The sequence below is a fragment of the Gilbertella persicaria genome (genome assembly GCF_025201335.1).
Source record: "Gilbertella persicaria strain CBS 190.32 chromosome Unknown B0P05scaffold_17, whole genome shotgun sequence".
NCBI lineage: Eukaryota > Fungi > Mucoromycota > Mucoromycetes > Mucorales > Choanephoraceae > Gilbertella > Gilbertella persicaria.
Window position 1 is genome coordinate 345830 of NW_026251978.1, and position 26094 is coordinate 371923.

Sequence of the window (26094 nt, forward strand, 5' to 3'; positions counted from 1 at the left end):
CATTTATAACAAGTGACACAACATGAAGGCCCCCAAAAAAGATTAAATACAGAAATCCGGCTCGGAGAATCACGTGGTATAAACTGTTTTTAAGATATTTATTATAAAAGTTTACTCAATTTTTAAGCAATTGCCTAGCTAGCTCAATCGGTAGAGCGTGAGACTCTTAATCTCAAGGTTGTGGGTTCGACCCCCACGTTGGGCTAATCTTTTTGCCGAAACTTTAATTTTCGTAAGACCTTCTGGGGTATACAAACAAAACTGCATGTTTGTTTTGATGTTGTACTCTATTTTTTTCGTTTTCTTGGGTTAGTATCGCATCAATATTTAGTAACACTGCATTATTGTTTAGGTAGATCCAGAGTGTAACATTAAATACGTTTCCAGATCGTCTTACACAGCCCTATAAAGAGTTCATTACATTCTGTCAATTTACAAAATAGAGCTTAGTAGCATGTTGCACTGTATTGGAGACCCTAATTGGAAATCTAAACTTTATTTCAGAAGTAGACAACAACAAGAGGCTAAGAATAGGTTGAACGGTAATAAATAGCAGCACTCGTTATTGGCTAGGTGAACGAGATACAAAAATTTTATTTTCTTGTTTCGTTGTACCCTATCTATCCAAACGATATTCTGCAATAGGATTAACATTATCTTTCAACCTAAAGTAAATTGGATGGAACTCTATAGACTGATATGCACATAATCCCTTTTAACCAAATTTAATTCTCAACCGCTTTTTAGCTTTGAGCATTTGCAAATAACACGAATATGTGATTTTTTTATCTTTTCTTTTCTTACTGTCCTAGCTAGTGTAAATTCACAACAAGCTATGATATTCTAATACAAAAATGTTAACAAGACACATCTTTCATTTGCAATATCACAACTCCTTACAAAAGAGCACACAGACAATCACGCAGGTTCCTACAGATCCTATCTTTAGGTATTGCGAGTTAGTAAGTTCAAACTATATATTTCTTTATATAAACTGCTTGACATAATTCAAGGTATTCTGATATCCAGAAATGAAGGATCTCGCTAAAGATTCAAGCATGCATAAAGAATAGTGGCTTGGAGCACTGGTTGAAGCTCAGCATACGCAGCTTTTACCGGAACATGCCTGCATTTCGACTCAATTTGACTCAATTTGACTCTTGAAAAAAATTATACAAAAGACCTTTTTTTTCTTTCTTTCTTTCTTTTTTTTCTTTAGTCTGCATATCAATACCAATGGAGCCTCGTAAGGTTTATTTGTGTGGCAGTAAGTTAGAATACGATAGAAACACATGGTTTTTACTAAACGTTTACTAGTTTGTACTATGCCTTTGGAAGTAAGGAGAAGACAACCGAAATATATATCAAAATAACTAACATTTCAAAACTAGTACTGCGAGTTCAGTGGTACACAGGAAAAATGTAAATTATGGTTAAGAGAACATGATGAAGATAAATACACAGAATTATACGGCGTCAATGGTTTGTAAGATATCAGTCCTGCATGTTTTATTTACACGCATCAAATAGCTATTACAGAAGGAGTAGAAAAGACAAACATTGATGAAGAAGGTGTTGACAAGAAAGATAGAACAGTCGTGAAGGACAAGTCAGCCAAACTTGAAGCTAAATTGGAACGTGAAATCAAGAAAAAGATGGTACAGAATATTTATATTTTTGGGATCAAACCAACTTAATTATTATAGGCTTCTCGTGTCATTATCAAACGTATTGAAAGAACAAAGAGAAAGAGTGTCACAACCATTTACGGTTTGGATGTTTTTGGTGTTGATATTAAGAAGGCAGCAAAGATGTTTGCAAACCGATTCGCCTGTGGTTCTTCTGTTGCAAAGAACAATCAAGGTCAAGATGAAATTGTCGTCCAGGGTGATTTCAGTGATGACATTCATGAATTAATTTTGACAAACTGGCCCGATTTGGTTCCCAAAGACAACATTGACAGAGTCGAAGAAAAGAAAAAGAAAAAGGGGGAGAATCAGCCTTGATTTGCTTAAAATAAACCAACAAAAAAAAAAAGCTGTTTTTATTCCTCATTTTTTAATTTGTATTGTGCAACGTCGTTTTAATTATTTATCTCTCTTGTTGACAAAACTTTTCCTCTTTCTTTTCTTTTATACATATTCCCTTTCCTTTATCATATCTTTCTTTTTTATCTTCCTCTCCTTTATACAATGTCAGGTTCAAGATTCACAATGAGTCGAGATCGTTTAGCCGAGCTTCGAGTAAGAAATGAATACAGCAACTAGAGGATGATATCTAATCTTTTCGTAGGGTGCCAACAGCAATGAAAAACGTTACGAGTATGTGCAAAAAAGAAAAGTATATTTATAATAAATGTAGCCTCTAATCTATCTATTTATTTTTATTTATAAATAGTCGTCTCAGGTACGAGAAAAGAAAAAAAAAATCTCCTATAAATATAATGATTGTAACTCACACACATTTTATAGTGATGATGATGAACCCGTGCCTCCCATGCCAACAGGTAGAAATGATACTGGTTACCATCCACCTACACCGCCATCACCCGCATACAACAATACTGCTCGAGGAGACAGATATGCTGAAAGCAAAGAACAATATGAAATGAGTCCACGTACTCAACCAGACGGTGTCATTTCAACAGATCAATTCTTCCAAGAAGTAGAAGAAGTAAAAGAGCTGAACAAAAGAATTCTTGACAATATCTTACTTATTGAAGAACTTCATGGGACAGCGCTGACAAACATCAATGACGAACAAACAGAAGAAAATGCATACCGACTAGAAAAAGTAGTGAAGCAGACTACAAAGCTAAATAATGAGTGTAAGAACAAGATCAAGGCTATTGAGCTCAGTAATGCTCGTATGCCTGCTAGCTCAGGCGATTTGCCTATGCGTAAAACACAGCATGCTGCATTAAAAAAGAAGTTTATTGAGACTATTCAAAGATATCAGGATATCGAGAGAACGTTCCAACAGAAATACAGACAGCGGGTGGAAAGACAAATCAAAATTGTCCAGCCTGATGCTACACCCGACGAAATTGAGCGAGTTTTGGATTCAGATGAACCACCTCAGATTTTTGCCCAGTCTTTAATGCAATCCAATCGATCCGGGCAAGCCAAGGCTGTTTTGTCTGAAGTGCAGTCCCGCCATGATGATATCAAAAAGATTGAAAAGACAATTTTAGTAAGTAAAGACATAACTATATATATATATATATATATACTTATATACATGTTAGGAACTACATCAATTATTTGTGGACATGCAAATGATGGTAGAACAACAAGCTGAGACATTAAATCAAATTGAGCAACATGCAGAAGCTACTGTGGTTGATTTGGAGCAAGGTAACAAGGATATTGACAGGGCAATTGTCATTTCCAAAAGCACACGTGCTGTAAGTTTAAATAGAACAAGCTTTTTCCTTTATATAGAGACTCATGCTTAAAATTAGAAAAAATGGATCTGTTTTATTATTTTTATCATTCTTCTGGTTATTGCTGGTATTTTGATTTGGTGGTTTGGCTTCAACCATGCTGGCATCAACACTTCTTAAATGTAGTACTTGTAATACACTCAAATAAACGTTCACATGTAAAAGAACGTTTTCTTTTTCTATATTATGACTAGGCTTAAGACCAATCAACTCATGTTTATTATTTTTAAATTAAATATGGCCAAACTGCGTCTTTCGTTTTTCAGCTCGAACATTGCGTTGTCTCTGGAGTTGTCGAATGTGAGATTCACAATAGACTCTTCGTTCAAACACATAATAAGTGTCAATGATAGGACAATTGCATACCTAAAATACAATCATTAGATCAACGCGCATTGTTTGTATACCAACTTACACTACAACCAAAACAATGAGGGTGGAATTTCCAATTTTCACTTGTAATCAAACATTGACCTTCAATTTCTGAATTACAGTTTCGACATAGAGAGCCATTTAATTCATGATAGTGTCTTTTACAATAAGGCGCATCATCATATACATAAAATGTATTGTCAGGAAATGGTCTATGGCATGTCTATGCGTTTATTAGCGCTTGTTATTTTTTTTTTTAACTTGTTGACTTACATGACAACCAAAGCATTCTAAATGCCATTTTCCTTTAAGTTTACCATCCATAGCAGACACAGCTTGTGTTTCCACAGACTTATGGCAACTTCTACATTTAGGCAAGAAAAGCATTTTAAAATCAGATCGACAATAGAGTCGGCCTTGGTGTTCTTTCCATCCTGTTCTTTCATCAATGGGATCATAACAATGGTAACATTTGATATGTCCAGGATGATAGTATTTGCCTAGTGCTTTAATAGGCTGTACTGAAGGTAGAATCACTCGGTCACTATGGACTATCAGATACGCCTCTTCCTCTCTTAAAACTTACCATGAAGCACACATTGTTCGATTCTTTACTACATGAAAATCTCTTTCACAATACAGTTTCCCTTCATGTTCTAATGGTGTGCGACGTTGATCAAGAGATGTGCTACACAAGCGGCAAATAAAGCATGCCTTATGGTAGCACTGAATATCATTTTTTTTTTAGTACAATTATTATTATTGAAACGTATTTGAATTACCTTATTACCAGCATGTTTCACTTCATCACGGTAGTCAAATTCTTCATGGCATAAAGAACATGTTGTGTCATTTCTAGATGGACTAGGTGATGCCAAATGAATATCATCGTTCATGGATGTCATAAGATCAGCCATTAAGTTATCCAATGCACCACTACTTGAGTTCTTTGTTGGTGTAGACCATGATTGTTGTTGTTGTTGATATATGTTTCCTAATGATTGGTTTCTTTCTATAGAATTTATAAGTCTATTTGCTTTCATCATTGCATAACTTGCCATATCTAAAATCTGGATTTGAGTCGTTATTGTAGTTGCTAAATAAAATACATTAAAATCATCCAAAATTAAATAAGGTGAGATTGAATTACCGATATGAGGTCGGACTCGTAGGAGCAGGAGAATTGCTATTCTTTCTCGGTAAACTTGTATTGGATGAACTCTTTTGATAATACGGTTGTTTATAGAAATCGTCAGTATATGGATCGTCAGAATATCCATTATTGTTGCTGTTTAAAGGACGTTGTAAGTCTCTTGCCATACCACTATAATAAGGTGGTGTCACTGATCCTGCTGCTGGCGAGTTATTATTGGTATTGAAGAAGTCATTCTTTTTGGTCATAGTATTGCTACTTGGACTTTGCAAAGGTGAAATTGGGTTGGCAAATGTAGTAGTAGTAGTAGTAGTAGTAGTCGTATTATTATTATTATTATTATTATTATTATTATTATTATTGTTGTTGATATTATTATACAATTTACTCTTGTCTACAGAGAGTCAATACCATTCAATTCAATCCCCCCCAATTTTACCTTTGAGCGTTGGAATTATGGGAATAGAAGGCACAGGTGGAGTTGAACAAAGATGATCACCAAGACGACGAATCTCGACGTCTTTTCCACAGTCTGAACATTTGACAGTAGGCAAAATCTGAGAGATTCTTTCTGAGGCCATTTTTAAGAAGAAAAGAAGAAAAAGAGAGGTGTATATGATCCAACTTGAGCTTGTCTTTTATACTCATTTTAGCGGTCTATAAAAAAAAGGACAAAATTACACAATTCTCTTTTTTTGGACTTGGATCTTGTTGTTTATCATCAAGTGCGTGTGTCTTTTGTTCATGCGACAGTCCTATTCTTAGCTATTTTAAGTGAACATGGTAAAATTCCACTTGTCGCTTTATCTTACTGCTTCCTTCATTATTAATCTAATTTAATCGCTTATCATTCGATAGACTAGTTAGTAGTGATCAGCAGGAGTGATAGACTAAAAAAGCATACGACTACTTATTAAAAGCTAGTAAAGTCATATGGGTTAGTTTTTTGTCAAGTACTTTAAGTTCAAGGTCTTTTTGACAAGCAAGCCTTGGTCATATTTCTCGTAGACTTGTGATTGGCTAATACTAGACACTTTGGATGCATATAACCAGTCTAATGTATGATGAACAAAAGTATGAATGATCAAGTTAGGCTGATAATGAAGGAAGCAGTAAGATGATGTGACAAATGAAATTTTGTAGTAAGGTTACCAAGTGCCTTTTTTGGTCACGTGAATATACCGGAGTGTCTCCTTTTTTTTTTTTTTTTTTTTTTTTTGTTGCAGCATAAAGAGGTCCCCGCCCTTCTCTACAAATCAAAACTTACCTTTTTATTTTCTCTTTTATTTTGAAAACACCCATTTATTGTTCAAGGTAAATGACTAGACCTGTACAAATACTTTTCTAAACTATACCAGCCATGAGCAGTGGATCAGAAAGTGAATATGCTAGATATTGGATCGAATGGTTTCTAGACACTAAAGGCAATGAATACTTTTGTGAAGTCGATGAAGACTATATATTAGACAGATTTAATTTGACTGGCCTAAGTGCTGAAGTACCTCATTACTATCTAGAAGCACTCGATATGATTACGGATAACTTAGGTAATGAAGCATACGCGCGTATACATTAGAAAAAGAGAAAACTCACAAGACAATTAGACGAAGAAGGACTCGATGAAAAAGTAAGAGAACAGATTGAGAAATCAGCACGTCATCTCTTTGGTTTGATACATGCCCGTTTTGTTATCACTAGCCGCGGCCTTATGAAGATGGTAAGTAGGATGACTCTTTTCTTTTGTGTCTAACATGAACTCTAGCTTGATAAATACAAAAGAGCAGAATTCGGTCGTTGTCCTCGAGTGCTATGTAATATGCAACCATTGCTTCCAGTTGGTTTGTCTGATATCCCAATGACAAAGACAGTCAAATTGTATTGTCCTCGTTGTGAGGATATCTACAATCCTAAATCATCACGTCATAGTGCTATTGATGGTGCTTATTTTGGCACTTCTTTTCCTCATATGCTATTCCAAGTCCACTCTAATTACTTGCCCACCAAAACAACGGAGCGATATGTGCCTCGTATCTTTGGCTTCAAAATTCATGAAATTGCTAACCAGCATAGATGGCAGGATCAAGCACGCGAACAGTTTGAAGCTAAAAGAAAACAATTACAACAGCAAAAGGAAGAGGATTTGAATGAACAATAAAAAAAAAAAAAAATAATAATTAAGCAATATATGACTTTAAAGCAGCGGGCTTATCTCTTCTTTTTTCTTTCTCTCTTCTTTTTCTTTCTTTTTCTGTCAAATGGGCAATACAAACTCTACAGAAACAGGCAGACGTGCCAGTATATCACAAGAACAAGAACAACAAAGTAATAGTAGTAGTACTATTTCTATTCAAAAGTCAACTATGATAGCACCTACAACAACAACAACGACAACAACGACAATAACAGCAACTCACCCAACATCAGATCAAAAGACAGACATGGAAGTGCTTGTATCGCCCACAACCGTCATTCCTGCTCTACCTTCAATAAAAGAAGACGCACAAACACCTCCACAAATTATTGAACCCACAAAAGCAGTGCCAGTCTCTACAGGCAAGAAATCAGGCTGGGTGTCAAGCACAGGAGGAGCCAGTCCTTGGTATGGATCCTTATCTTCTTCTGCTTCTTCTTCACATCACCGTGCATCTATCAGTGGTCCTTATTATCGTACGCGTGGCATGAGTGTCACACGTGACAATGAAAATGATGAAGATCTCTCTCATATCCCTCAACAAGAACCTACTACACAGAAACCAACATCTCCGCCCGCTACTCAAGGTGTACCAACCATCATTACTTGGTCTCAAGGTGGAAATAATGTCTATGTTACAGGTACTTTCAATGGCTGGAAGCACAAGATCAAACTAGTGAAAAGGTATGTCCATGTCTACACATGCCATGGGGTTAACATGTCACTAGTACACACGATTTCAGTGCAGTACTTGAATTGCCTCCTGGCACTCATAAACTCAAATTTATTGTAGACGATGAATGGCGATGTTCAAACGAGATGGAAACAGCTACGGATCCAGATGGCAATCTCGTCAACTATCTACAAGTTATTGATGACGAAGAAGATGAGGATGAGGATGGGGATGAATTTGGTCTATCTTCTTCTGAATCCGACGTAAAGAAATACACAAATGTCATTCCAGCTGAATTATTACAATTGGCTTCTATAAGTAATGAGCACACAGAAGACGAACAGAAGCGTAGATCGCTATTGATGGAATGGGAGAAAAAGCAGCCTCAACCACCTGGATTGCCTCCTCATCTTGAAAAAGTATTATTGAATTCAAACACAGTGAGTGAAGAAGACAACTCTGTCTTGCATGAACCCAATCATGTCACTTTAAATCACTTGTATGCTTGTTCAATTAAGGACAATGTCATGGCATTAGCAACTACCTCAAGATACAGAAAGAAGGTAAACTAAAGAGACGAACAAAATGACTAGAACTAACATGACAAAATAGTATGTTACTACCATGTATTACAGACCAGTGATGGCCAAAGAAAAGATCTAATAAACGTTTATTGAGCAAACTTTTCTTGTGCCTTGTTGACCTTTTCTTTAAATGTGGCAATGACTTCATCAGGCTTCTCAGCCTTAAAGATACCAGTACCAGCTACAATCACATTAGCACCAGCATCAGCAGAAGCATCAATGGTCTCTAAACTTAAACCACCATCCACTTCAATATCTAAATCAGGGTATGCACGACGCAATGCTTCTACCTTGGGCATACATTGTGCCATAAAGCGTTGTCCACCAAAACCAGGTTCAACAGTCATGACAAGGATCATATCGCACTGTTCAGCAATTTCGCCCATTACAGCGTCTACAGAAGTACCTGGCTTAATAGCAACACCAGCTTGCATGCCAGCTGCATGAATTTGTTGAATCAACTTCAAAGGTTCAGTTGTAGCTTCAATATGGAAAGTATACATTTGACCACCTGCTTTAGCGATATCATCCACCCATTGAGAAGGGTTAGAGACCATCATATGGCAATCTAGAAAGTGTTATTCGATATTTTAAAAACTATGTTCTTTACCAAAATAGGCTTCAGTATGAGGGCGAATAGCAGAGATAATAGGAGCACCCCAGGTAAGGTTGGGAACAAAATGACTACCTTAATCAGCTTACGTTAAACACAATCTATTTTCTTACCCATCCATCACATCTATAATAATCTATGAGTAAAACACGTTTTACATAAGCACAAACTACTTACCCAAGTGAAGCCATTCAGCACCATTTTTATACATGCGCTTAGCTTCGACTGCCAAATGAGCAAAGTCAGAAGAGAGCATTGAAGGAGATACTTTAGCAACAGGCATTTTCGAGATAATCGATTGAAAAAGAAAAGAAAAGAAAAAGGGGTCAATAGACGTGTTTTGGATTGATATCCTTATTGTAACCCAGTCACGATATGCGGCAATTGATATAGGGCCGAATCATTGCTTTTCGATAGATTGAGAGTAAAGAAACCAAAGAGGTGTAAAAGCGGCATATTTAAGAGCACATATGTCATTTGGGTGTTGTCCGGTTTGTTTGGTGTCTGTTTGTAACTCTTGTTTCGATTGAATAGTCTCTTACATCTGCTACAGACAACACCTTTCTAAAAAAAAAGAATGGCTGAGTCTCTCTAACCAACACTATAAACACCCTCTTGTGTGACAAGCATGTCAAACCTTTACCACTTATAAAACATAGAGCCTCAGTGTCATTGATTTCATTAGATAGAAAAAAAAAAGCTGAGCAACGAAATTGAAGCTATGAGTATAGGGTAGCTTGTACCATATGTAATGTAGGTTCTAAAGGCTACCTTTCATCATATAATGTATAATAAAACTAAAGCGAGTTCTCTATCCCTTTGTTCTGAGCAGAGATACTAGGCAAATATATGGAGAACTCGCTTTAATTTGTACATCAGATACAAAGGAAAGTGCCGCAAACAACATTATCGTCATGGCGTTTGGTCAACCAAGCAAGATGTGTTTAAATAAAGTAGATTTTGAAACATGTCAGTGTGGTACAAAATCGAATAAGAAACCTGTCAAATGAAGCTTGGTTTGATTCACAATAGTTATTGCTCTAAAGGCTGCCCCATGCTGTCAAAACCATAATAAAATGCTGAATCAATGTATATATTTTGAATGGTCTAACGTGTAATGGGCTCGAGGATACTATTAACTAAGCGTAACGAAGGATTAACATCAATGCTTGAGTATAAACTTCAAAATGTTGGCTTGAATATCAAACAAGGCAAATCAAATTTAATATAAATTGTATTGAAACATTGCGTCTAGCATACAAAAGAAAGATCAAAAAATCTCATGAGGGCTTCGTTACTGTATTTCTGATTGGGAGGCTAGAGAAATAAGTTATTGTTGGGGGGAAATGCATATAAGAAAACTCTTTTTCTTTCACATAAAATCATGGCTTACACTACACCTCCTCCACCTACAACAACAGCTCCCGATACACCTAGCATTACCTATCCACCAAGCTCAGTCTCTAATCCAGTTACAAGTGTAAGTTGTTTTATATGACCTCCAAGACGTTGACTTTTATATATATATCAGGATGCTCCTCCTAGTAGTTCTGTTGTTCCTACTACATCTTATGAGCCATCACCAGAGACTACATACTACTATCCTACTTCAAGTACATTGAATCCAACGAGTTCATTTTCTAGTACTGCCAGTGCATCCACCTCTTCTACTGCTCCTACTTCACTCAGTTCAGCAAGTCAAAAAACCAATTCAAATACCTCGGTCATCATTGGATGTGTTGTTGGCATTGTAGGTGGTCTTGCTCTTATAGGTAAGTTTATTATCCTTGCTTCCAACATACATCTCATGTCATAAAAAGGTTTGCTTGTCTTTTTATTCATCTGTTGTCGTCGCCGTCGTCGTAATCGTGCTCGTCAAACCAATCAAGACTTTAAAACTACAAATGATATGGACTCAGTGGGTAAAGATGTTAATCCTTCTTATGGTTACAATGAAGACTATAATGCCTATTCTACAGCACCACCGCCAACGCAGTCTCAAAGCACACATCAGCCTGGTCTAGACAACAATGACCCTCTATCCCCAAGACCCTTTGTACCAGCTTATGATCCTACAGCAGTCTACCCAAGGCAGACAAGATATGAAGAAATACTCCCTTCTACTTCGGATGGACAGCCCTATTATCGACCTTATCCTGGAGATTATTACTTATCTGATTCTTATCATGGTTCCAATGCACCTGCTTCTACAGTCTATACAGGTGGCTCTCATGAAAGAAATGTCCCTAATGAAATAGATCATCCTATATCTCATAGTCATTCTAGACATGTTCCTAATGAGCTCTAATCAATAAAATAATGTTCTTCCACACGTCACAGCGATAGTTGCTCTCTCTCTTTTTTTTTTTTTAAAAAAAAACATCATTATGAATGACTTTATGGAGTACTGCTTAAAATGGTACTATCGATCCTCAAGATGGAATGAAGAAAATCAATATGCTAACCTCTGTTCTTGGTCCCATGCCATTCTCGACTTTCAAACACCAAGAGGCCTTTCACTTGTCGTCTCTAAACTGCCAACACCTCAATTCAAACCTTCTTATACACTAAATGCTTTACCTATACTCAATGGCAGTCTTGGTTATATCTATACATCGAGGCCATTGGATGTGAAGACCAGTGCCACCGTTGATTTTCAAGATTTGATCGATCGATTCCGTGTTGTTGCTCATAGTCCAGATAAATTTGATGGCAAACCCAACGATTACCGAGGAAAGTGTGTCCTTCTGATTGTTTTGTATAAACTTACATCTTTGTAGCTCATCCAGATTATTTGTTGTATGGTAGAATGTTTTTTCCAGGAGCAAGACTGGAAGCCATGTTTGTACGTCGTTTATCAGAACACCTTCAAGGCTCCATTACTGCTGTCAATAATCCACGCATCTATACCTCACCTCAGGTAAAACACCACATTTTAGATACATGGCATTTAACACAGACAAGGTGGCTATGCAACTACAATACGATGTAGGTAAATGGAGTTCAGATTGTTCTTATACTTCAGATGATGGATTGTTTGGTGTGCGTGCATTATATAATTTTGGACAACCTGTTTCTTCAGGACAATGGTCAATAGGTACTGAAATATATTATGGTGTGCTTGATAAAAGTGGAGGATGTAAGTTGTTTATTAGATTACTGCTGAATTAACACGATACACGATAGTATCTACAGGCATTCGATACCGTACATTACCCACTTCCAATACTGCACCTATCAGTGTCACATATACCCTTAGCCCCATTGTGGGCCGCATGTCAACCAGCTACGTGGCACAAGTCTCTGATCAACTCGTAATGTGCTCACGATTTGACTTTAGCATTTACTCTTATGAGAGTGATTTAGCATTAGGATTTGAATATCGTACAAAGAGTAAAAAACCTACGCTTGTTGAAACAGAGCCAGAAAAGGGCGTTGTGACATTAACAGCAGATCGTACAGAGAAACTAGAAGGCCTGATTAAGGCGAAATGGGAATTCACAAAGGGACTTGCACTGATGTGGGAAGGAAGATTCAAGAACGCACTGTTTAGTTTAGGCTTAACAGCAGATCTGCGTACCACAAATCCTATTCGTACCATTGGTTTAGAAGTACAATATTTCTCTTAAATAAACTCTTTTTATTTTATTATTTTATTTTCTTTACAAGGTGTTTAATGTCCATGACCATCATGTTCAGGGTTTCCTTTAGGTTCTGGTGCAACCTTGATAAAGTCATCAATTCTCAAGATAGCAATAGCAGCTTCAGTAGCACTCTTTAGTGATTTAATCTTGGACATGGTAGGTTCCAAAATACCAGACTTGAGGTTGTCGCGGACAGTGCCATCAATCAATTCGAGACCATACCATTTAAGAGCACGCTTACGATCATCAGCATCAGCATTAAGAGCAGTGTTATGATAAGCACGAAGCTTGGCCACTAATTCTGTAGAATCCTTGGCGGCATTAACAGCAAGTGTCTTGGGAATCACAAGCAAAGCATTAGCAAATTCAGCAATAGCGAGTTGTTCACGAGAACCTAAGCTGGTAGCAAAGTTTTCAAGGTATATACTCAAAGCAGATTCAACAGCACCACCACCAGGTACAACACTGTTGCTTTCCAAAGTTCTCTTGACAACGCAAAGGGAATCATGAAGTGATCTTTCCATTTCATCCAACATGTAATCATTAGCACCACGCAAGATAACAGAAGCAGAGTTTTGGATCTTGGTGCCCTTGACTAAAATACATTCATCATCAGAAATACGTTCTTGAACAACTTCTTCGGCTTGACCAAGGTAAGCAGCTTCAAAGGTTTCTTCGCCTTCCAAGTTGGCCAAAGAAGAAACTAAAGTAGCACCTGTTGCCTTGGCAATGCGCTTCAAGTCTTCCTTCTTACAACGACGAACAGCCATAGCACCAGCTTCAACAAACAACTTCAAACACAAATCGTCAATACCCTTTGTTGTCAGAATCACATTGGCACCAGCATCCAAAATCTTTTGAATACGTTCTGTTGTGATCTCAATTTCTCGCTTACGAATGTCTTCTAATTTGTCGGGATCATCGACTACAATGTTGACACCAAGGTGCATACGAGCCTTTTGCAAGTTCATGTCTAAACAAGCAATCTTGGCATTCTTGATTTGCTTCTTCATGGCTTGAGAAGCAACAGTACAGTTAAGGGCATAACCACGTACAAATTGAGATTCAAGACCAGATTTACCGTGTGCCTTTAAAATATTGACAGCCTTGACAGGGTATTTGGTCTCACCACGAATGTTGGTGGATTTGACTGCGAGCATGGCTTCAACAGCGAGATTGGCAAAGAACTTGGAATCACTACAAAAAAAAAGTCAATGCCATGATGATGAATGTCCATTTTGCTTACGATCCAATAATCTTGGAACTCATAGAAGTCTTTGCAGCATTGATAAGACATTCTTTACCAAGAGCATCGACCTTGATAGACATTTCGTTAGCAATGAAACGACAAGCTTCCTTAGAAGCCAAACGATAACCCGTGATGATGGTGGTAGGGTGAATCTTGTTCTTGACAAGCTCATTAGCGCGCTTCAAGAGTTCAGCAGCAATAATGACAACAGAAGTAGTACCATCACCTACTTCGCGGTCTTGTTGTTGAGCGAGTTCAACTAACACTTTACCAGCAGGATGTTCTACTTCGAGTAATTGAAGAATAGTAGCACCATCATTAGTAATAGTGACATCCTATCAAGATGATGAGAAACACATCCCTCCACTAACATACTACTTACACCAATTTCATCGACCAACATTTTATCTAAACCAACAGGACCCAAAGAGCTCTTGACGATATTAGCAATAGAAGCAGCAGCAAGAACTATTGGATGTAAGTCATCATCTTTACGCGTCTATTCATGTTACCATTACTGGAACGCACATCTTGGCCTGTTGTACGTTCACCTCCTAAAAAGAGAGAGTTACTTTGTTCTCTTTGATACATTCTGTAAGATGATGAAAAGAAAGAAAGAGTTAATATAAAGTGATCTTAAATTTTTTTTCTAAATGTCGTTCTTGAACCCTCTAATAGGAAATTGACGTTCAGCGAGCGGTGATTGCTGGTGGCTTTTTCTCCTTTACGCGCTTTGGAAGTCAAAAGAAGGCTGTTGAGTTGTTCTTATTGGCTGCTTACTTTATATGCATGCAATAATAAATGGAGTTGTTTATGACACCAACAGCAAAAGAAGATAAAAAGTATAAAGTAAAAGATATTTGAGAAGCGCGTTTATTGCTTCTCAATTTGTTCAAGTAAGAGTGTTTAATCAAATATGTAGATGGTACGGGCCTAATCTTATTTTTTTTTTATCAATGTCAGAGATTAACTTGAAATTTATCATGCATGATATAGATGTAGTAAGAAGTATGATAAAAAATACCAAATTCAGAGATACAATTCATCAAATCCATTGAGATCAAGTTGGATCACTACATAATGGTTGCTTTTCAATGCAATCAATTTAGTGCATTACTACCATATGAAGATGATTAAACCGGGAGTGAAGAATAAATTCGCACATAGTAGTGATAGAGTTTAGAAGAAAAGAAAGTGGACCAGGCAATAAAAATACAATGATATGTTAATGACTATGAGCAATCTTGTTTAGAGATTTAGTTTTAATAAATAACGAACACTAGTTCCTGGAAATCATTTTGAAATAAAGAAAGAAATGCCATCTTGGACGAAATTGTTATTTGTATATAACTGCATGAACATAAGGGCGGCGAGGGTATAGTATTAAATATTCAGCGATCAGCTTTACGTAGCTTAAAAAAAATTGTAAGCAGAGCATGAGATACAAAAGTAATATTTATGTTGTTACTTACATTAGGTTATGAGAAAGAGCAGAGAATAGAAGGGAGACAGACATTAACCATTACATTTGAAATACTTACACGGATACGAAGAGGCATTTGAATAATCTTGCCAATTGCATAGTTGCTTCAACTCTTACATTCATACTAACACACAATATGACTAAGCAATACTAAGCTATGATTGATGCCAAAGACGGTGCCGCCAAGTACTGATTTCTTCTGTTTATATTATCTTAAGCATCTCAAAAAATCATGAACAAAAAACTAAGCGCGTTTAAGTATCATTTCGGCACGTTAAAGGGCTCTTGAATTAGGATACCTTTGATGCTTTTCTGTTGAGCTCCTTACAAAGCTAGTTTTCGATTTCTTTTTTGATTGAAACTGACAGAGAATGATGTCTCCAGATAATAAGGCTATCTTAATATCTTATTATTATTTTTTAAGACTGATTCATGGTACAAATAACATTCGAGATGGCATTATAGTCAACCTTCTTGCATGTCTTTTGGCATTACTGCTGTTATTACCATGATTGTGCTTAATGAAGATAACCTGAACCATGATGCTTGTAATATTTAGCTCAAAGATTAATGTTTACAGTTCTCTAATCAGGCGAGAGACCAAACTCCCCCATGCAATTGATAGACCTTAAGTTTGGTGGATTTATCAATAGATTTCTAAGAGACGTCTACTTTGCATTTCCGTTACTTTTAACCCAGACTTTTCTTTTTTCGCAACCATCCATTTAGAGTTGTCAGGACCCTCTTTTTTTTAAACATTTTTTTCAGCTTCTGAAATTAAAGAAAAAAGAATACGCCTTAAATATCATGAACTGTTTGAAGGATCTGTTCTTTCACACTTGAATATACTTAATGACATTGTACCTAATGTCAAAAATGTGACATTCTATGAATGCATTAGAAAAAATGAAGTTGTTTTTTTTTGTCAATAATTCAAAAATGCAGTCCTTTTTTCTTTTTTTTTGCGCAAGCCGTTTCTTACAAAAGAATACATAGACTTTCTAACAAGTCATGAAATGGTATATTTATTCTATGGGAATTGATTTAAATAGAAAGAGAATAACAACTCAAATAAAACTTTTTTAATCTCACACATACTTCATGCGATTTGTTTTGGAACCAGACACACATGGCTAAACTTATTGATACGCTGAACTATATCTCTCATCAAGAAAGTCTGTTTTTACTTAATGGCGAAGCTTATCCTGCTGCTTATATTGCCTTGGCATTGATTTCCACAAGATAAATGAAAACCTTGGCAAAGACTTACTTCTTTTGGGCTTTTCATTACACATGTCTTTTCAACTTATTTTGCAAAGAACACACAGTTCTTTAAAATCAACATTGGTATTACCTTGAAAAGAAATGATGCGAGAATCTTTCGAATGGACTTTGACTTTTCTTTTTATAGAAAAGAATTTGAAGAAGGAGCAGAACCAAATGTTACACATCATCGTGCTTTGATTCGGGTAGATAGTGTACCGCCGATGTCAAGCGACAGAAATAAAGCCGCAAGTAGATGTATCACAAAACTGCCAGTATAGTTTAAAGCACCGTCATAAGGCACAAAACTGTCCCGGGTAACAGAAAACAAAGAGAGGTTACATAACGATGATGTGGCAAACTAAAGAACTTTAAATTCCATTGAAAAACTCGTTTAGTTATCATTAAAAAAATACATAAGGTTTTATTTTATCTTGGAAGTACAAGTGTAAATGCTATTTTTAAATTCTTATGAAATGATCCAAAGGTCATAGACCTCGTTGTTCGATATACTGTTTTATTGTTTATGCACTTACAACTATGCTTCCCAATAGCTGTAGTGTGGCTCAGTCTGAATGAATTAACGTTAGCGAATCAGACATCATTTATGTATCACTAATTGTAAACATCCGTTGTTCTTTGTAGAATCAAATTGTTTTCAAGCGTTGTGTCCCAAAGAAAACTGGACACTAGCAAAACTAGATTTTTGTTTAAATCAATTTATAAAGTTTGGCCCAACTATGTGAATTGTTAACCGCGGATGTCGGTTTAGACCATTTTTATCAGACGAATCTAGAGCCTAGGGTTATCATAATGTACTTTCTAACCTCGCCACAGGCTACGCCACATATGCCAGCATCATGGATTAGATTCAGCTAATATACTACTATCTTTCTTTGCAACAAAGGCAACGGAAGTGCCTTTCATCAAACATCTCTTAACAATCAAAACAAGCTAAAAGAAACTCACAAAATACGTAAAGAAAACGACAGTAAAGAAAGTAGTACAAGATAAAACGAAGCCTAGAGTCATGCCAAAAAAAAAAGAATCTTGTCAATTGAACAGACACAAAAAGAATTGGCCGGCTATGATAAAAGCGAAACAACAATTGATCCTCTTAACAATGTCTGTCGTTGTTCAAATTCAAGACTACAGGCCCATTTTAATAAAATGCCTTCGTAAAAGCTTGCAAAGCGAGTTCGGTTTGTCTTAAAATTTCATTTATACAATACGGTCTTTCATGTGTACAAGATTTTTCTTTTTCTGTGTAATCTCTTCCCGAAAATGATGTGGTCTGTGAATGAGGTTGTACCTTGATGAGACCAAATTAGGGCAATTTAATTTAAGCCGGAGTAAGCTTTTTTTTTTTTTTACTGTCGAATTATGATGGCATCATTTCACGCTTGTTTCAAACAGGTATCAGGTACTAATCTACATACTAATTCTTTGAATGATTTCATATTAAATAAGGGGAGGGGGAATGTTTATTTAGTCGTTACAATAAGATATGAGTTATATACAAGTTAGATAGGAATACTCTAAATAAAAATGAATAATATATAATGAAAAAAGGGAAGAGGGTTATACAGAGAAACGACGAGTAAGAGAAGCGCCCCACTGTTCGTCATCATATAAAGGATCTTCAATTGAGAATTTTTCAGGGTAAGTTGCATCAAACGCGCGCTGGAAAGCAGTAGACACGGGCTCAAAGAACAAGAAACCACGTATTTCCTCCTTTGATTCGCGTTCTTTAGGAGCTTCAAGGACAACAGTAAAAGGAACATTGAAAGCATCATCCGTCAATACTAAGCGTGTACGATCTTCTGATAAAGCCTCAAGACGGACCTGGTTTTTGTAGTCAAATCTACACATGCCCTTAGAGCCATCAGGATGGTCTTGTTCAAACCACCAAACAGGGGAAATAGTGCGGCGTACATGCTTGTTGAGCTCTAATGTGCGTCCAATATGACCATTGGGGCGAAGAGAAGGCATGGAAGAATGCTGTGATGTAGATAGTGTCATCATGCTTTGGCGTTGTTTCTTTGTTTTAGTAGTTGCAGGTCTAAACAAGATAGTGCAAGGACCAAGCACAGATTGACGCAGGACACAGTCAGGCTTATTTTCTAATGATTGCTCCAGAGCATATTGGCTGTTTTCATCAAATGGAACCCATTCATTTGATTGTAATGTAGGATGAGCCAAAAGACTAGATTGAAAGTACCAGACAGGTTCAAGTGTGCGGAAGATGCCAAGAGATTCTTGCATTGACATGCCAGTAGGTGTTTGAGGCATTGAGTCATTTGTTGAAGAATCAGAAGAGAATGAAGATACAGAAGAGCTATGTGAATAGGTTTGATCCTTTTTGGTATTTTTCTTTGACTTCTTTAAGCCGAACATGCTACGAATGGTGTTCATAATAGTGTTGTATAAAGAAGAAAGGAGAAGAAATGACAGATTTTAGTTCCCTTTTTATTTATAATTTTTTTTTAGCAACGGAGTACAGAACCAAATATATATTTAGATACAACACTTATTGTTTGAACTTGAGCCCAATATTACATGTAGAAAAATGCATCATGTAGGTCAATATATATATATAAACAAACACTTGTATTTTCTTTATATAATTCTTTCTTTTCTTGTCTCGGCACAAATGTTTTTTTTTTATTTTTTTTTCTTGTACAACTGGCCCCTTGATGTACCCTTGGCTCAAACTTATTTCTGAGTAAAAAATAATAATAATAATAAAATTTTTTTTTTGTTTCTTTTTTAAAATGATGTCAAAATAGAAATGCTTGTCAGACACAGCCTCAAAACGTGTATTTTCCCCTATTCACCTTTTCTCCTTGAATAAGACATAAAAATTTTTATTAATAATACATAATTCATAATTCATAAATAGTACTTCATAAGGATAAGTACATTTTAGCTTCTCTCGAGCCTATAAAACAATTTGCAGAAAATGAATTATTATTGAATGACATAATGATGTACTCAATAAACTTACCTCGCTCAGCAGCAATTCTGTACAACATGTCAGACTTTTCTAGATCTACAGCAACCACAACTCCCTTGCGATAAAATTCTGCCAAACTGAAATAGGCGTGCGATAGATCTTCAAGATCGTCTTCATCCAATACATCTTGATCAATAGGATGATGGACAAGCATCACATACCATTGAAGAGCCTTGGAAAGATCTTTTTGGACACCAATTCCATTTTCGTAACATTGGGCAATGGGAAAGAACGCTTTTAGATAGCCTGCCTTGGCAAGTTTCAGTAACTTTTCAGCCGCTTCCTCAGGTTGCACTGGGACACCTCCTAAACCATAAAGCTCATACTGAGCCAAGATCATCTCTAGATAAGCAAGATGTTGCTCTGGTTCGTGAGAGTAGACCGTTTTGAATAATGCATACGCCTCATTCTGAGTTGCCTCATTTTGATGTAAAACACGAGCAAGACAAAACTGTGCTGGCCACCATCCTGAAGGGTGGTGAAGTGATAATGCATCTTCTATGCTCAATTCTACTGCGACAGTATACCAGGTTTGAGCGAGTTCTAGATTAGGTGGGACACAAATACCATGTTCATAATACGTGCCCAAAAACAAAGCAGATGTTTTGTCTCCTAGATGAGCTGCAAAGCTAAAATAGTCATACGCCTTTTCAAAGTTTTGCTCAATAGGATAGATTGGGTGATCTTCATCAGAACCGTCGCGACCAGTATGATACAGGTTACCGAGTTCTCGTTGAGCATCTCGTGAACCTTTATCGGCAGCAATCTCAAACCATCGGAGACCTTCTTGCTGAAGCTCGGTAGGGAACAAAGCAGACTTCCCATGCGTACCAAGCAGCAAATGACCAAGCTCAACCATGGCATCTAAATCATCTTGCTTGGCAGCTGTACGGAAATGATGAGCCGCGGTTGATAAATCTGGACTAAGGAGGTCATTCTTGATACCCTGCACATAATAGAATGCAATGCGAAAGTTTGCGCGTGGATGATCGTCTTTACTAATTGCACGCTTGTACCAATAGAAAGCTTCCATTTCACCGTTTATAGATTCATCCATTATGTGAGCATAAAGCTGGCCAAGACGAAACATAGACTCGGAGCTATCAGTCTTGTCAACCGAAAGGCGATATAAATCAACCGCTTTTTGTGTATCTATCGCGGTGCCTAAGCCGCGTTCATAACATCGTGCAAGATGAACGTAGGCTTCAACATCATAATCGGCGCATTCAAGTAATTCCTAGCAATGATGAACAGTAAGTAATAAGTTATTTTCAATCATTTTTTTTCTTACTTTGTAACCAGCTTCAGGATTTACTTGTTTGCCACCCAAACCATAAATTTGGTATGTAGCACACATAATTCGAGAAGGCACATGACCCTTGGAAGCAGCTTTTTCATAATGTTCTAATGCAACTGGATAGTCCTTATCCTTATGCCATGCTTGTGCAGTCAAATACATGCCTTCGACATTCCCCATCAATGCCGCTTGTCCAAAACACCGAAGCGCTATTCCACGGTTTTCTTGTTGAGCTCTCGAGAGTTGATCAAAGGAAGTATCTGTAGTTAAAACTGATTTTTGCTGATTTTGAATTATTTTGCCTAAAATGACCAGCGCCTCAGAGTCACCTGTAGTAGTAAGAAGATGATCCACGTTGATAGGATCTGTCTTTTTGTGTGTCACATTGGGGTTGAGCTGCATGGCTGTTTCCCACCAAGCAATAGCAATATGCAGATCGCCATTCTCCAGTGCAATTTGACCAAGAGCCCAGTGACTAGGAGCGTAACCTTGACGAGCAGATCTTGTAAACCAAATGACAGCCATACCGAGATTAATGGGAATGATTTCGTGTCCGCGCCAAAATGCCATACCTTCATTTTAACAATACAAGTTTAATGGTTTAAGATAATTTATTTTGGGTAGCATAAGCACAATATATATAAAAAAGATTGTTTAGTACATGAGATTATATGAATAGGTTAAATACATAGGGTAAATGATATAGTTAAGATTAAAATAGATTAAAATAGATATGTATATATATAAAAAGGGGATAGGGGGATGCAAATAATAAAGCAAGATAAATATACATGGAAAATTAATGATACGCACCTAGTTTATGTTGACTGAGGACATTGTTTTTCTCTGCACACATTTGATAGAGCTGGTGTGAATAAACTGTATTCCTTTGTACGCCGCCTGTACCGTGTTCATACATGGAAGCAAGTTTTAATGTGGCATTGATATCGTTTGCTTCTTGAGAAGCTCTGATCCTCCAATGAATCGATTCAGTTGTATTTTGATCGACGCCTTTGCCATCTTGGTAACATTCCGCTGTAAGGACTTGGTTAATATGCATACATATAAATCTATTTTTACATACCTATCCAATTAAAGGCATCAGAGAACTTTTCTTCATTAGCAAGTTTTAATAGAGTATCAAATGCTTCAGTTGTGGAGAGTAAAGAAGGAATGGAGTCAAACAGTTGTTTAGGCCTTGTTGATTTTTCATAAAGGAGGGTATTTGGGTCATAGTTTAAGCTATACAGCGCCATTTTAAGTCTTGATATTTTACTTGATTTGAAATTCTTTGAAATCCTGGAATCTTGTGAAACACGCTTATAGTAACTGTATGCTTTTTCATAGTCTTGTTGCTTTTCACAGAGTTCTGCAATAGCAAAGAGAGCACTATCAAGAATGTTAGGAAATGCAAAGAGAATTAAAAACACCTACGTCGGCTGCCCTAGTTCCATGGCTTTTGTATAGTATTGAAGCGCTTTTTGTGGGTCTGGTCCGACACCTTGTCCATTTTCATAGTAACCACCTAAAAATAAAGCTGAAAGAGCATCTTCAAGCTGAGAGGCCTTAAGATAGCATTCATGGGATGTTTTGAAATCTCCCTTCGCACCATAGAGACGGCCTAGTTCACGTAATGCAGTGGTATGGTTTTGTTTAGCGGATTTAGCATACCACTTGAATGTTTCTGCTTGTAGTTTTTCGATTTCTGAGGGGTTTAAACCAGTGGTTTTTAATCTTTCTTGACAAGTTTGTGCATAAGAAACCATAGCTTCAACATGACCTAGTTCTGCAGAGCGTTTGAAGTAAAGACGTGCTTGCTCGTGATCACGGACAATAGAACCACTGCCGTTGTAATGGTAGATACCAATGTAATAGAGTGCCTTGGCATTGTTCTTTTCTGCAGATTTCTTGAACCACTTAAAGGCAGCTTGGCGATCTTCTTTAACACCAATACCTTTACAGAGCATATGTCCGACCTAATAAAAAATTAATTATAATGGCAAATTAATATTTTTGTTGTTATTACCTGGAATTGGGAATCACTGAAGCCAAGGTTAGCAGATATCACATAGTGTTCGAATGACTTAGTGAGATCAATACTGACAACACCAGGAACTCCTTCTTCGTAGCAGACAGCGATCCAATAATGAGCATCAGCATCGTTTGATTTGGCTAATGAAGTCAAAATGTCAAACGCTTCTTTAGGTCTAAAGGGTGTTGTGGTATCTTTTTCGTCTAGATAGAGTAAGGCAACCATGCGTTTGGCCGCTCTAGCAATAGTAGGACTTGAAGGATGAGTATTTAGAGGAGATTTTTTGAGGCCAGAAGCATAAAGATACATCTCTAAGGCTTTTTCATATTTTCCATTCTTATGCAAGAAACGAGCATAGGTCTGTTGTGCACTTGGAAGGTGCTTACCAGGTATACTAATAGCAATATCATAATATTCAGTAGCAAGTGCATAGTTGACAGCAGTTCCAACGCCTTCTTCATAACAATTTGCAATTTGTGTAATAGCGGTATGCATGCGTTGAGAAGCTGCTTTACGTATCCACCGGAAAGCCTCCTTGTTATTCCGAGAAGTTTCAGCCGATGACTGGCGCGAGTTTTTGGTTCCTGAAGAGGGTACTTTTCCATCACGATACATCATACCGAGAAGATACTGAGCATCAGGGTAACCACCTATAGCAGCACGCTGAAGGTAGTAAAAAGCTTTGGCATTGTCTTGTTCAAGTTCGAGACCACCATGAAGATAATGCATACCAAGTCGAAATTCTGACATGTGGTGATTGTATCTCTCAGCCGATGTTTGATAGTTGTGAACTGCAATCATTGAATCTGCTTTGACACATTTCCCGAATTCGTAGCTTTCACCCAAGTAATAGAAGGCTCTGGGATCTCCCTAAAAAAAATAAGGGTCAGATGATGAGTTCGTGCTCTGCAAATAAGATTAAAGTTTTTGTTATTGTCTTACCAGTCTAGCGGCACTACTAAGCCAGGATATACTCTCTGGGGAATCTTCACTTCTCAGAATCAATGCGAGTTGAACTTGAGCAGGTAAGTAACCTTTTTTAGCACTCTTGAGATAATATTCCTTGGCAATAAGTGAATCTTCAATCAAGCCAATTTCAATCAAGAGACCGAGAGAAAACTCAGATTTTCTAAGGAATATGAGTATACAAACAAACATAGATTACTTTTCTTACCTATTTCCAGCAGCAACACTTGATCGAAGATAAGCTGTGTTTTCATCCACATTATCAGCATTAATGTTTCCAGAAGCAAAATTGATAGCAGCAATACGGAATTGAGCTTCAGCGACATAGTATTGAACACGTTCACTTGGAACATTTTCGTGATGGTCAATGACTCTACGATACCAAAAGATAGCTTGCTCACGATCAACCGATTGAACCACAGTTGTAGAAAGAGGACGACCTGATAGATTATAGCCTTCGCTTGCTTGTTCGATACCATAATGATAGCATTGTCCGAGATAATAGTAAGCTTCCCAGACATCCTTTTGGGCCAGTGCTTGGAGTTCATCGAATCCTTTTTTAGAGTTTTTACCAGTTCCCCAACCACAAAGTTTGCAGCAAGCAACAATGACTTTGGCAATGACGTCTGTAGGACGCAAGCTCCACGTTTCAGCCGCTTGGAAGGCTTCTTTTTGAAGTTCGCTATCTGTTCTTATCTTTTCAGAGCCAAAAATGCTTGTGAGAATATCATAGGTAGATTCAGGATGATTTGTCAATAAGTCCAAAATGTCTTGTGTATTAGAGACATGGTCAATGCAGGGCGTATTGTTGTTTTTATTGCGATTACTGCGCAAGGAGAGTAGATCATTGGTAAAGTCAGGGTCAGGAATAGCCATAATGTAATTATTATCATCACCCATTTTATCTAAAAAGGAGTTTACAGAAAAACTCGAGACATTAGTGATGTCTGTGATGGTAGAATCTGCCACCATAGAGAAATGAAGAGAATCGCCTATTGAGCTACTAAAACCACTGACGGAAAAAGTAGAACTGTATCTGTCTCTTGATCGACTGTTTCTTTGGGACTTCATTCGCTTGTAAAATACACCACTGTGTCTCTCTGGCGACGATGGTAATCTGTCAAGATGACTGAGGGCATCAGAGGTGTTTTCTCGTCGTTTTTCTGAAATAGAGGGTAATGGTACAGCCTCAAATGTGCTTATGGGCCGTTTTTCTGCTGTACTGGAAAGCGTGACTGGCTGTGCTGCATGAATTTCTGCAGTATTACTTGCTTGGTCAATTGGATTTGATGGTGATAATTGTGGCGATGGAAGTCGTATTGATGCAATTGAAGGTGCTTTTTGACCCCGAATATGTTTGCTTTGTTGAGATATCTTCGACAATGTATCACTTTTGCTGGTACTAACATTATTTCCCATTTTTGATTATGTGTCAAGGGAAGAGAGATGAACTAAAGAGAAAGGGAGAGAGTTGTAACGGGGGTATAATAATTAATTTAAAATAAAAAAGACAATTAAGATTATGAGTTATTAAGAGGGTTTAAAGAATAAGATAGGAAAGACAACTTGAGCTTTATAAAGGATTTCTTTCTTGAAGCTTGTACCACATTAATATCCATAAAAGTACATGAAAACATTGACTTAAACAAGAAAACGCCTCTTGAATACACGAAGTAAAAAAAAAAACTCGTATTTCGTGTTCTCCCTGATTTGTATTGTTTTCTTTACATATATACATAGAATAAACATCTGTGTATGATACCAGCATTACGCAAACAGTACATATCATAATCCCAATAATGTGTGGATAAAGATGGTCATAGCTCTCCTTATTGACTCGGTCTATCATCCGCAAAACGAGTTGTACCACATCTCGGGCTAAACCCTTCCGACTTTTTCTGTTCTTTGCAAGTGTCTCTTATTGTTAACAGAAAACGGGGGTGAGGCTATTTTCAGGGCATTTTTTTTATTATCATGGTTCTTGAATTTGTGAAATAATGAAAGTCTATTGACTTTCTTTTTCATATATTTATTGTAGTTAAATTGTACACAAAACTATTTATATGTACTACTCCACCTTTGATAGCAAATACAAACAAGCACATTTTAGACA

The 26094-nt window shown here is 37.0% G+C and overlaps 12 protein-coding genes and 1 non-coding gene across 13 annotated transcripts; 7 read left to right on the plus strand and 6 right to left on the minus strand.

Annotated features, from left to right (window-relative positions):
- Window positions 1-132: 132 nt before the first annotated feature.
- On the plus strand, window positions 133-205 carry B0P05DRAFT_t44. Its single transcript has one exon. It is a non-coding gene; the product is annotated as a tRNA-Lys (tRNA).
- Window positions 206-1184: 979 nt separating this feature from the next.
- On the plus strand, window positions 1185-2076 carry B0P05DRAFT_539696 (translation initiation factor SUI1). Its single transcript, XM_051577983.1, has 5 exons — window positions 1185-1267; window positions 1318-1337; window positions 1392-1482; window positions 1531-1658; window positions 1707-2076. Exons 1-5 carry the CDS (start codon window positions 1237-1239, stop codon window positions 2004-2006), a joined length of 570 nt encoding a protein of 189 aa, XP_051435515.1. The 5' UTR covers window positions 1185-1236; the 3' UTR covers window positions 2007-2076.
- Window positions 2077-3634, plus strand: B0P05DRAFT_539699 (t-SNARE). Its single transcript, XM_051577984.1, has 6 exons — window positions 2077-2243; window positions 2293-2321; window positions 2398-2406; window positions 2472-3192; window positions 3248-3406; window positions 3464-3634. Exons 1-6 carry the CDS (start codon window positions 2193-2195, stop codon window positions 3563-3565), a joined length of 1071 nt encoding a protein of 356 aa, XP_051435516.1. The 5' UTR covers window positions 2077-2192; the 3' UTR covers window positions 3566-3634.
- A 229-nt stretch (window positions 3635-3863) lies between these two features.
- On the minus strand, window positions 3864-4330 carry B0P05DRAFT_434652 (uncharacterized protein; the record flags this gene model as incomplete). The annotated part of the gene is made up of 2 exons (XM_051573703.1): window positions 3864-4040; window positions 4079-4330. Coding segments are annotated over 2 exons (429 nt in total), but the record flags the coding sequence as incomplete, so codon positions are not given.
- A 979-nt stretch (window positions 4331-5309) lies between these two features.
- B0P05DRAFT_539704 (uncharacterized protein) lies at window positions 5310-5725 on the minus strand. Its single transcript, XM_051577985.1, has one exon. It carries the CDS (start codon window positions 5549-5551, stop codon window positions 5390-5392), a length of 162 nt encoding a protein of 53 aa, XP_051435518.1. The 5' UTR covers window positions 5552-5725; the 3' UTR covers window positions 5310-5389.
- A 444-nt stretch (window positions 5726-6169) lies between these two features.
- B0P05DRAFT_539705 (casein kinase II, regulatory subunit) lies at window positions 6170-7174 on the plus strand. The gene is made up of 4 exons (XM_051577986.1): window positions 6170-6284; window positions 6329-6517; window positions 6575-6687; window positions 6733-7174. The coding sequence occupies exons 2-4, from the start codon at window positions 6331-6333 to the stop codon at window positions 7123-7125; spliced, it is 693 nt and encodes a 230-aa protein (XP_051435519.1). The 5' UTR covers window positions 6170-6284; window positions 6329-6330; the 3' UTR covers window positions 7126-7174.
- A 7-nt stretch (window positions 7175-7181) lies between these two features.
- Window positions 7182-8514, plus strand: B0P05DRAFT_539709 (uncharacterized protein). Its single transcript, XM_051577987.1, has 3 exons — window positions 7182-7845; window positions 7890-8397; window positions 8447-8514. The coding sequence occupies exons 1-3, from the start codon at window positions 7226-7228 to the stop codon at window positions 8495-8497; spliced, it is 1179 nt and encodes a 392-aa protein (XP_051435520.1). The 5' UTR covers window positions 7182-7225; the 3' UTR covers window positions 8498-8514.
- Window positions 8505-9330, minus strand: B0P05DRAFT_509237 (ribulose-phosphate 3-epimerase; the record flags this gene model as incomplete). The annotated part of the gene is made up of 4 exons (XM_051575582.1): window positions 9209-9330; window positions 9145-9157; window positions 9029-9102; window positions 8505-8986 (listed from the first exon to the last, which is right to left on the minus strand). Exons 1-4 carry the CDS (start codon window positions 9312-9314, stop codon window positions 8505-8507), a joined length of 675 nt encoding a protein of 224 aa, XP_051435521.1. The 5' UTR covers window positions 9315-9330.
- Window positions 9331-10341: 1011 nt separating this feature from the next.
- Window positions 10342-11376, plus strand: B0P05DRAFT_539716 (uncharacterized protein). Its single transcript, XM_051577988.1, has 3 exons — window positions 10342-10511; window positions 10563-10803; window positions 10852-11376. The coding sequence occupies exons 1-3, from the start codon at window positions 10416-10418 to the stop codon at window positions 11337-11339; spliced, it is 825 nt and encodes a 274-aa protein (XP_051435522.1). The 5' UTR covers window positions 10342-10415; the 3' UTR covers window positions 11340-11376.
- Window positions 11377-11393: 17 nt separating this feature from the next.
- On the plus strand, window positions 11394-12687 carry B0P05DRAFT_539718 (uncharacterized protein). The gene is made up of 4 exons (XM_051577989.1): window positions 11394-11764; window positions 11812-11951; window positions 11996-12170; window positions 12218-12687. The coding sequence occupies exons 1-4, from the start codon at window positions 11419-11421 to the stop codon at window positions 12658-12660; spliced, it is 1104 nt and encodes a 367-aa protein (XP_051435523.1). The 5' UTR covers window positions 11394-11418; the 3' UTR covers window positions 12661-12687.
- On the minus strand, window positions 12651-14555 carry B0P05DRAFT_539721 (T-complex protein 1 subunit alpha). The gene is made up of 4 exons (XM_051577990.1): window positions 14437-14555; window positions 14307-14392; window positions 13922-14259; window positions 12651-13872 (listed from the first exon to the last, which is right to left on the minus strand). Exons 1-4 carry the CDS (start codon window positions 14513-14515, stop codon window positions 12705-12707), a joined length of 1671 nt encoding a protein of 556 aa, XP_051435524.1. The 5' UTR covers window positions 14516-14555; the 3' UTR covers window positions 12651-12704.
- Window positions 14556-18055: 3500 nt separating this feature from the next.
- B0P05DRAFT_539725 (uncharacterized protein) lies at window positions 18056-19310 on the minus strand. Its single transcript, XM_051577991.1, has one exon. The coding sequence runs from the start codon at window positions 19083-19085 to the stop codon at window positions 18252-18254; it is 834 nt and encodes a 277-aa protein (XP_051435525.1). The 5' UTR covers window positions 19086-19310; the 3' UTR covers window positions 18056-18251.
- Window positions 19311-19454: 144 nt separating this feature from the next.
- B0P05DRAFT_596411 (uncharacterized protein) lies at window positions 19455-25517 on the minus strand. Its single transcript, XM_051583124.1, has 8 exons — window positions 24190-25517; window positions 23958-24144; window positions 23010-23885; window positions 22418-22959; window positions 22068-22372; window positions 21797-22018; window positions 20978-21555; window positions 19455-20923 (listed from the first exon to the last, which is right to left on the minus strand). Exons 1-8 carry the CDS (start codon window positions 25398-25400, stop codon window positions 19577-19579), a joined length of 5268 nt encoding a protein of 1755 aa, XP_051435526.1. The 5' UTR covers window positions 25401-25517; the 3' UTR covers window positions 19455-19576.
- Between the last annotated feature and the right edge of the window lie 577 nt (window positions 25518-26094).